At 34.3% G+C, this 11,715-nt stretch overlaps 1 protein-coding gene across 1 annotated transcript; it reads right to left on the reverse strand.

The window, feature by feature from the left end:
* Positions 1-9,175: 9,175 nt before the first annotated feature.
* On the reverse strand, positions 9,176-10,351 carry LOC131035488 (AAA-ATPase At4g30250-like). The gene has a single exon (XM_057967201.2). The coding sequence runs from the start codon at positions 10,349-10,351 to the stop codon at positions 9,176-9,178; it is 1,176 nt and encodes a 391-aa protein (XP_057823184.2).
* Positions 10,352-11,715: the final 1,364 nt, after the last annotated feature.

Raw genomic sequence — 11,715 nt, forward strand, 5'->3', positions numbered from 1 at the left:
ATTTGCTCTCATATACCACTTATATTCATTACCTAATTACATTGCACTTACTTACAAAATGACCTACAAGATCTCATATGTATATGAGTCTTTACAATACATCATGTTGGCTATATATTATAAATACAAAACAAAACAATATAGATTCCATGTCATCTTAGAGTGTTGGTAAGATCTTCTGTCGGTGTAGAATGGATGCTAGTGAGAATAACCTTGTTGTGCCTACCGGTGCTGGTAATTGATGTCTGTTGCCGGTGTAACCTATGAACCATGTTACCAATTGGTTTCCATCAATGACAACATCAACTATTCTCATCTGAGTGTATAATGCCAACAATCTCCCCCTTTGGCATTTATGGAAACACTCATAAGAAAAATCCAAAAACTGATATCTAAAAATAAGAGTGCTCCCCTTGAGCAAATGATCCCTTTTGTACATTTTTCTCCACGCTACTACTCCCCCTTTGAAATCAATGACAAAGGATGTCAAAAAAAATAATCAAAGAGTTCAAAATTCTACCTCATAGCCTGTAACTGATTGTGTACAATCTGAAAGATATCCGCCAAAAGTAGATTAAGACTCTGCATGAATTTAGTGTTGTCAGAAATAATGGTTTCAGTCTATTGGATCATCCAGGTCAGATAGTTCATCTATTTCTCTAGTGATGTTTCTCCTTGAATTGTTTCTTTAGACAGCTCAATCCGTTGAGTTAAAAGTTTGTCCAATCTAGGACCAAGTTTATTTTTCAGCTCTCGGGCCTTCATTCTTATCCTTGCTTTTTCCTTTTCTAATTTCTCAATCTTTTCTTCAAAAACTGTCATTTCTTGATCAAAAAATGAAGTAAGTTTCGAAGAACCTATCATGTTATCTTCTATATCATCAATCTCTTTTTGTGCTTTCTTTATCTCTTCATTAATATCCTCTATTAAGTGGTGAGGCTTGCACATTTCCTTATACAATTCTTTATTTTTCAAAATAGTGGAATTTAGTGGCAGTAATAAAGAATCAATATGCTCAGTACAATCCTTAATAGCCTTATCAAAGAATTCACCTTTCTCCTTGTTCACCCTTTCATTAACAGTCTCTTCATTAATTTTATGTACAGTTAGAATATTTGAAGCAATGAATATGGAGAATGTGTCCAATTGACCTAAAGATCCATCATTATGATCAACTTTACATGCTAGTGCAATCATTTCCAAAATAGGTAAAGTATCATCAATGGCCTTAAATGCTAAGGCATTGCATTCTTTGATCCTCTTTATGGAATCCAAAAGTACATCTGTCACATTTGTAGGTCTGTAATCCTTTGTGGAAATGCTAGGCAGAGTGTGAGGTTCTACAGTAAACCTAGATGAGCTCCTAAGGTGAATGTCAGAGCCAAATAGGAGGACCCCTAGGGGCTACATCTTTGGTTTACTCAAGGTTGGGGAAAATAGCTATATTTCTTGTTTCCTTGCATTCTATAGACTTGGTCATGGAATGTGTAACAAACTACAATTCAAATGAGAGAAGGGATTATGACCCATTCAGATACATCATTTTAGATATCTCTCTTGATGCAATTGAAGTTATCTTCCACATTCCTAAATATGATACATATACTAAGGTGGAAATCACTCGTGGATAACAATATTATGTAGAGGAGAATAACCGAGTGGTCCATATCAATGAGCATCTGCTTGAGAAGTCCAAAAAACCTAATCAATTGGAGCAGATGAAGATTATTCAACAAGCCTACCTACATATGGATGGAAGAGATTATGTCACCATTCTGAGTAGAGTAGCAAGCCTCCCAGATGCAAAGGATTTATGTTCATTAAAACTATCTCTACAAGAAAGGAAAGTGATGGGATCCATTTTGTAGCATGGGATTCACAAAAACTCCATTTTTAGAGAGGATATACTTAAAAGCTTATGTGATTGTGAATTATTCACCTATAAATACAGATCATAAACCTTATTGACAAGGTCAGCTAAACCCTAAACCCATAAACCCATAATTACAAAAATTACATCACACGATACCACCAGAGCAATATGACAGTGTTCCTCTATCATTTACGCGGTGCTGGATCCTCATACCCTATTTTAAAGCTCCCATTTTCTCACAGGTTGTGACGATACTGGCAAAGGTTGTGGAGTCTAGGTTTACACCCACCAATCGCATTTGGTTGAGATTTTTTGAATCCTATTTAACAAATTCAATTTGTGCATATCCTGCAATAATAGCGTCCATGATACCACATTTATTTGAGGCGTCTAGTCAAATAGTTCGTGTGTTGTCTTTCCAGCTGTAACCTCTCATAGTAATTGGTTTTTTTAATGCTTTGATGGATACCAAAACTCCTATTTTGGCAGAGGTGAGTAGTACGCTAGAAAATAAAATTGATTGACATGGAAACCTGTTGCATCAAGTGCATTGTGAGGATGCCCATGTCTTCTATTTGTTGAAAAATCTATTTTCATAAAGAAAGAAAGGCCCTGAAAATACCTCAGAATCTATGGCATGCAACTGGTAAACACTTCCTTAACAGCGGTGAGACAAATGGGAGTGCTTGCTTTATTTTATGTAAAAAATCTTTCAAACTTTTGGGTGGGATCGGCGTTCAAATTCAAAGTTAAGGGAGACTCTTATTTGGACGGGACGGAGGGGAGGGAATGGACGTTAGGCGAAATAACGGTGGAAACAAACAAAGCTGTAAACAGAAACGCTATGAACAGGAAATCTTTGTTAAGTGGGCCCGACCACCTAAGCAGTCAATGCTTAGAATGTGCTGGTTAAGCCCGACACAGTTTTTTATGTTTTATAGAGACTCTAAGCGTCGCCTCGCTATCAAAACGACATTATTACCTTACACGTAATTAAAACTTTTAATTACACCACAGCCAACAAATCGCGCACACTCAAGGTCGAGAATTATAATCCTCATAATTATAGTTACTCATCATTATGGTTACAAGTTTCATAATTATATTGGTGGCATGCTTCTTGGAAATAGAGGGAGGTGAAATAATAGAAAACAAACATAAGATTTATATTCATCAATGTAAAACATTAAACAGTTTGAGCTTCAGCTCATACTGACAGATACCATAACATAAGTCTGAAACATTACACCTGATCAAAAACTCACAAACGTCATTACAAATTAATTATTGCTTGAGCTGCTACTCACACAATCTCACATAACTACTGCTCATAAAATCTCATTACAACTCTACAGTGTTGGAAATAGTAAGTTACTAGTACAAACTCACTGCAATATATAGAAATAGTGGAGTGCTACAATTGGGTGATATGTAGAGCATGGTTAACTGCAACAAGGTAAGGTAATATTTATTAGGCATTGGCTTATATTTATTAATAAATATAGATCACATCTCAAGGTCATGGGAGATCAGACATATTAATAAGAAGAAGAAGTTAGGAAGGTGATAAGTTAAAAAAAATCTTCAAATAAAAGTCTATCCTCTGTTAGTGAATATAGATGTAATCATTGTGATTACTATTTCTAATACTCCCTCTTAATCGCAACTACTATCATTTATCATCTTATTTGTTACAGTTTCCTCTACCTGTTACGACAGTCATACAAACAATTCATTTTTCTTTTGAAAATGGATGCATCTTCTTTGTAACAACCTTCTCTTTCTCTTTGCAGATCTTCAATCTTTCTCTACTCAGACAACAAGACTTTTACAAGTTCTATTTAACTAGGCTTTAGTGTGCTACTTGATTTTACCAATTTTTCCTCATCATAATCACCTTAGTATTTTGTTTCTTATCCCTAGCCAATACAATTATAAAATGGTTTCTAGCTTCCCATAAACTTTGTACTCAAGTGGTATTGACTTACCATGAACCTCACATATAAGTGGTTTTGGTTGACCACAAACCTTATATATGAGTGGTATCTACTAACCATGAAACTTCACAAATGGTTTTGGATTACCATAAACCTCACAAACAAGTGGTTTTTGCTAACCATGATCTTCATGATGGGAAAATGATTTATAATGCATACACTTTCTGATTCGTTACTCTCGGTTTTACTCACTAACTTTTATTATTCTCCTTTTGTACCTGCATTGATTATTGAGTCCATAAAAAAAAATCCATCTACCGAGACACATGGGTAACTAGCCGCTATGCTTGTTAGTTCTATGAGAATCATTTTGAGATACATGGCTCATCAATATTTAAACTTTCATGTAATAATATTGGGGTGTCGGGTATAATCAATCATGAACCATCAACAATAAATCAAGTACAATAAGCATCCTCCCATTGAGACACATTGTTATTTCTTAGGGATCCTAACTTTTGTGGGCTCTATTGGCCTCATGCATTGTTATCCTTGTTTTTCCTTTTCAGAGAAAACAAGGATGCCTCTACAAAAAAAATTTAAAATTTGTTTTCATTTCTCTAAGTTGTGAGTTTCACAACATTTCTACCGCTTCACTCATCTTTGAACACTTTGTGTTCAATATTGGAAATCTTGTCTTCATAGTTCAAATTCAAATTTTAACTTAAGAGAGAATTTTTTCATGATTGGTGTAAAGTCGTGGGCGAAATCCAACTCTACATCATTTTAAAGTTCTAGGTGTAGAATCAGATTTTAAACTTGACAATGCAATTGATTATCCCCTTTTAGGTGTGAATCAGACCTACAAGGTTGATTTACACCTCTTAAGTCATTTTGGTGCGAATCGAACCTATGGGCCCAATTAGCACCATTATTGATCACAATTTTGCATTTATTGTTTGAAGAGTTTGATTTATATTGTGTTTCTCTCTTCCTATATTACCGATTGGTGCCCTTATTTGTTTTTATTATTCATAAAGAGATTCATAAAGCCACTATATTTTTTACTTCTCTTCGTGTTTTTTCCAATATATGCATTATCATTTTTATTAATTTTTATCATGCCCTACACCCATGTGAAGTCGGGTTTAAGAATCGACACAAACCAAAGCCTCGACTTTGATGTGTGTTGTGCCTTTGAAACCGACTCACCATTATTCGCTTTCCTTATTTTTCCATGGCTTTGCATGGTGTTGAGTTGGGTTTTGAACCTAACTCACACCATAGCAAATGGCTATGGTGTGTGTCGGGTTCAACATCGACCCAGATTATTTTAATGTTTTGCTTCTTGCACTTTCGATGGTGTGTGGCATCGTTACAATCCTGCCACAAACCATCCTTGTTTCCTATCTTTCAATGTCGATTGGGTTTCCTTGATCATGACCTCTTACAATAACCATGATGATCTACAATGAGATCTTACATCTTATTTATAAAAACCCTCGACCATAAACAATCAGGTTGGCCACCAGACAATAAACCAATTACATAATTACAAACCATGTCGGCCTTATACCAAAAACAAATAATATCCAAAACATAATACATCCCAAAAATACAACAATAGGTCCTATCCACATGCTACCTCAATGTTGGTCCATAACCTAGATCATCCAGGACCAATTATAGGTCCACATGCTTTAGCAATGATCTCCAAATGTCAAGTCTCGAACATGATCACCAACAACATCCTGAATCTTCATCAGAAGCTGCACCAACACCTATTATGAAATGTATCAAAGATCTCCACCAAAAGCTTTGTTGGTGAAACCCTCACCAGAACCAAAAACCAATCTTCGTAGCAAGCATGATAGCATCCAATCACCAGACCAAAACCAACCGACCAACTATGAGTATAAGAATTTTAGAAAAGTGAATTTCATCACCAAATTATACCAGAGTCAACCAGATCATGCCAGATCTAAGTTAACCAAAAACCACTCAACCTACTAGGACCAGAAGGGTGCTAGTAAAGCATCAAAACAACTAGTGTTGGCATCAATGACAAAACATCAATGCAACACATAATCAATTCCACCAAATGGCCAACAAATCATAGATAATCATAAATTGTAGAGTAATAAAGTATGTGAGGCATTATTAGAGACAATGATATCATCCTTGCCTCTAACATTATAGGTGATGAAATTTTTAAAATCATTGAAAACCATAGAACGCACATGTTGTAGGAGATAAGTTATCTTAGTTTAGATAAGAATATTTTGCACATGAGATCCTAAATTTGCCACCCTATATGTTGACATTTTACCTTCCTTGAAGATATGCTTGAGTATATTGTACACTAGTCTCATCATATTGAGGTGATACTCAAGGATAAGATAACTAATATATTATTTGATGGTGGCTTTACCATTCAGCATCATAATGAAATTTCTAGAATATCTTTATAACTATCATTGTTTAAGTCATAGTTGGATTAATAGTCCCCCAAATGAATTGCATGGGCAAATATCATCAAGCCTTTCTCGCGCCTAAGGATGTCACTCCCTCTTCCTCGATTTTGGCTCCCTTCAGTTGAGCCATCAAAGGTTTTTTTGAACCAACTAAGGTCTAATATGACTAATTAGACAAATAATTTCTAGATATGGATATAGAGAATATTATCACATGGTTCTTTAAAACAATACTTGGGAAGAAGAAGAATAAAATATTTAAGAAAGAAAATGATTATAAGAAGTAAATTAAGAAGCATTAGGACAAGAAGTATGAGAAGATGAAGATTTTTATGCAACAATATCTATATTTAATTACTTTTGAGAATAATAAAATTCTCTAAAGAGGGACCCATACTACAAAATTAATCCTATAGGTTTATGGGGTAATGAGTAGCAAAAATTTGATTACCTTAAAACTAGACTAAGTTATATAGTTAATTTTCAGAGCTTCTAGATTTGACTGTGTGATAAATATTCTTGCATCAATATTTTGAATCATACTCTATGATTCACCATGACGATGGAGAGTTGGAGTGACATCCTAAGGGGCGAGAAAGGCTTGATGATATTTGCCCATGCATTTCATTTGGTCAACTAGTAATCCAACTATGACTTTCATGATGATAGTTATAAAGAATATTCTAGAAATTTTATTATAATGGTGAATGGTAAAGCCACCATCAAATAATATATTAGTTATCTTATCCTTGAGTATCATCTCAATATGACGAGACTAGTGTACAGTATACTCAAGCATACCTTCAAGGAAGGTAAAATGTCAATAGATAGGGTGGCAAATTTAAGATCTCATGTGCAAAATATTCTTGTCTAAACTAAGATAACTTCTCTCCTAGAACATGTGTGTTCTATGGTTTTCGATGATTTTAAAAATTTCATCACTTGTAATGTTAGAGGTGGGGATGATATCATTCTCTTCTCCAACTCTCCATCATTATGATGAATCATAGAGTATGATTTGAAACATTGATGCAAGAATAAAACACACAGCTAAATCCAAAGCTCTGAAACTAATAAACATGAACTTTGGAAATCTAATGTCTTTAAGTTATATGATCATTAATATAATATTATAGAAGTAATTAAATCAGCTTGAGTTGCATCCAAGACATAGATATGGATATATAAGAGGTGGAATTGACTTATTATCATCATATTAAATATTATTTTCATATTAAATACTATTAGAGGTATCACCATCAAAATACATTTGAGGTTACTTCCTTAAATGGTATATTATTATCAAGTGTTTGTAACATAATTTTAATTATATTATTCTATTATATATTAAGTAGCTTGAAAATACATGAAAATGATTCTCTATGGAATGTTAAAAAGTCTCATTTTCTTGTATAGTGAATTGCTTAAAAAATCCTTGCAAATGGTACAAGTGTCTTCTTATGCTAATACCACTGAAAATAACTACTTTAGTTGATTATCTTTATAGTAACCTGATCAAATTTCAACAAGAAAATATTCCTCTTTTCATAATTCACATTAATATTGTGATCATTGAATACATATATTAACTGATAATGGTTTTATTCTTCATTTATTTAGTTTAAACTTTCTAAAATGTATTCATGTTGATGCCTCTAATCTCAATCCTAATTTCCCATGTTATGCTCAATTTTAATTTTTTACTTTTCTACTTATGTCCTATTCATTATTATTTTTAATTAATTCATAGTTTATCGTCTTGGAATTCAAATTCTTGCTTTTGGATGTCTGAATATGTAGACATCTATAACATCACCCCAACTTCTTGTGATATATATTGATGTGATTATTTTCAAAGTACTTTGTTCGATGCATTTTTCTCAAAGATTTATTTAATGCTTCTCGCCAATAATCCTTACCTTATTTATAACCCAAAATACCTTTTATACAATTCATATTTTGAACTTATATTCATTTTTTTATTTCTCAAACATTTATGTTTCATTATAAATCCTCCTACACTTCTACATCACTCAAAATTTTATAATTTATTTTCAGTTCTTTTGGTACTTTAATTATGAACCTTTTTATAGCCCATTAGACACCACTCCTTAGGATGGTTTTGTTTCATTTTCAATTTCATTTTAGTATTTTATATTGTTTTATTCATTTGTATCTTAATATATATTTTCTCTCTCATATACCTAGGATACACTTATTACTTTTTCTTTGTCATTTAGTTTGTTAATAGTTTTCAATGCACTTATGATTAAAACACACATAAATTCTAATATAATTTATATTGACTACATATAAACGTCAGACTATACTTAATGTCCCATTTTCTTGATCATGCAATATTTTAGTTTCTTAAACACAAAACCAAGAATAATTTCACTCCCACGTGTTCAAATTAAGTCCAACTATTAGCCTAATTAGAACATTCATATATTTTATAAAGTAACTTATTTTAACATATAAGTAATTTAATAATTTGATAGAATATAATTAACTCGTTGAATAGTTATTGTCTTTGATGAGACTATTCTCCTTTATATTTTGATACACATGTTTTAATAATGTGTCATTATGAACAAAGGTTTTGAAAGTTTATTTCGCTAAATTAGATCAACAATTAAATAGTGGATAAGAATTGAAATTACATGATGTTTTGTCAAGATTCAATTGCATAACTTTTTAATCAATCTTGATTGATCAATATTTCATGATAAGTGATTTAGAACAACACATCGCTTATTATTTTAAAAAAATAAAAATTATTTAAAATAATAATGTTCTATCTAGGTATAGACGTGCATCTACAGTGGCAAACCCAACTTTTAAAAGCCTTCTATGGGATCATTTTCAGGATTTATCTCTTACTTCGTGACTTATTTTTCTTCCTTCTCCGCTTGGGAAGATTGGGATTGACGTAGAGCCTGTTTTTCCTTAAACTTGGCATCCAGGGCACTAATCACATTGCTCACTGCTTTGTCAGGAGTGTCCACTTTACTCATCAGAATTTTTATAATTTCAGCAGGAGTCATTTCGGCCCCGTAAGCGATCTTCTCCTCCACCAAAGGATAAAATTCGTGAGCTTCAATTCTCAAATAACTGAAAGCCAGAATTTTAAAAACTGCGAAGTTGCAGTAAGAGAGTTCAATGTGGACATCCATTCTCCCACATCTAAGAAGAGCGGGATCGAGATGTTCAGGGTGGTTAGTAGTAAAGATAATAATAAGCTCCTCACCGCAGAAAGACCACAATCCATCCGTAAAATTGAGCAAACCAGAAAGGGTAAGTTGACTTCGCAGCTTGCTTTCTGTGGCCTTCTCCTTCGACTCTCTATCCGTAAGATCGATGGAGCAGTCAATGTCCTCGATAACAATTATGGCCTTTTCACTGGTCTGAGTAAGAAGGGCACGGAGCTCCTGGTTATGAGAGACCTTAGTGAGTTCAAGATCATAGATGTCATGTTTCATGTAGTTTGCCATGGCGGCAATTAAGCTGGACTTTCCCGTTCCGGGAGGGCCATGAAGAAGGTAACCGCGTTTCCAGGCGCGACAGATCTGTCTGTAGAAATCTTTTCCGGCCTTAAATCGATCAAGATCATTGATAATTGTTTTCTTTATGGATGGATCGAGTGCGAGCGTATGAAAAGTAGATGGGTGCTTGAAAGGCATGCTATTCCATCCTTGTCCACGAATGCCGTTAAATCCACTATTGGTATATAATTTGAGTTCCCTTTTGCCCAGTTTATGCTCCACCGTCTTTTCGGATACGTGGTTCAAATAGGCCTTGACGAGGTTCTGGTCTAGTTTGTTCATTTTGAGAGTATAGGCGTGTCTTTCAACGGTTTCTTTGTCCACCATTTTCTGTATGGTGTGTTGGGTCCAGCACATTCTCACTCCGCGGAATGAGTCGTGGATGAGTTGGTCTGTGTCGGGAGAGATGCCCAACTCTCTCGCATTCACGCCTCGATACGTCGTTAGATTGCGAGCTTCCGCCGCGCTTTCAGAGTTTTCACGTACTCTTCCGCGTCCGTGTACAGCTCGTTCATGTTCCATCCGTGCTTTCCTTTGAATTCTGGGAGGCTCACGCAACAATACAGATTTACGCAGTCAAAAATGCGCATCACGCATTGTCTCACGATTTGGCGTACCTGTGGGGGAACATAGCTCTGTACGAATGTCATAAACCCGATTATGGAAAATATCTTTCCGATTAAGGCTTCCATTTCCATTTTTCACTACAAATTATCAAGTGCTTGCTCAGTTTTTGGTTAGATGACAACAGTTTTTCATGTTTTATAGAGACTGTAAGCGTCGTCTCGCTATCAAAACGGCATTATTACCTTACACGTCGTGATAACTTTTAATTACACCACGGCCAACAAATCGTGCACGCTCGAGGTCGAGAATTACAAACTTCATAATTATAATTACTCATTACTATGGTTACGAGTTTCAAAATCTTGAGTATGTTTAATATTGGTGGCATGCTTCTTGGAAATAGAGGGAGGTGAAACAATAGAAAACAAACATAAGATTTATATTCATCAATGTAAAACATTACACCTCCTGATCACAAACTCACACTCACAGATACTCAGAGATACCATAACATAAGTCTGAAACATTACAAACGTATATTGGTGGCATGCTTCAGCTCATACTCACAGATACCATAACATAAGTCTGAAACATTACACCTCCTGATCACAAACTCACAAACACCATTACACACAATCTCACAGAACTACTGCTCATAAAATGTCCTTACAGCTCTACAGAGCTGGACTCATGGAAGAGTAAGTTACTATTACAAACTCACTGCAATATATAGAAATAGTGGACTGTAACAAGATAAGGTAAGATTTATTAGGCATTGGTTGGATGTGATTTTCTATCCATTAATAAATATAGATCACATCTCAAGGTCATGGGAAATCACACATATTAATAATAGGATAGGAAGGTGATAAGTTTAATAAATACCTAGATGTAAGGAATTGTTTTTTTATTATACTGGTGCACGCTCTTAAGGAATAGGGTTGCGATTTTAACAAAATACCTAGACTTAAGGAATGGTTTTTTTTGGTACACAGATGGATGAGGTCTATATGTCTCTCTGATTTTAGACTTATGCCTATTAGTGTAACTATCATCTTCACATGAAAGAGCTTAACAAGTGATAATGAAATGTGGGGTTGAAGTGGATCGCATTACTTTCAGTCACTCCTTGATGAAAGAGTGTCTAATGGTAGGCTATGGTATTATTCAATAGAGTTGGATGAAATATTGTTCGTGCATTTAGTTATTTTCTAATGGTTAATTGGAGTGTTATCGTTATGATTTTAGCATTGATAAGTTTAATGAATTATGTTTTGAAGGTGTTTTCTCTTACCCGAGTTTCTTCGCTTATTCATTTT

This window comes from Cryptomeria japonica, chromosome 5, assembly GCF_030272615.1.
Source record: "Cryptomeria japonica chromosome 5, Sugi_1.0, whole genome shotgun sequence".
Classification (NCBI taxonomy): Eukaryota; Viridiplantae; Streptophyta; class Pinopsida; order Cupressales; family Cupressaceae; genus Cryptomeria; species Cryptomeria japonica.

Coding starts and splice junctions, on each gene's coding strand:
- LOC131035488 (XM_057967201.2), bottom strand. CDS start 10,351: ATGGAACATGAACGAGCTGTACACGGACGCGGAAGAGTACGTGAAAAC.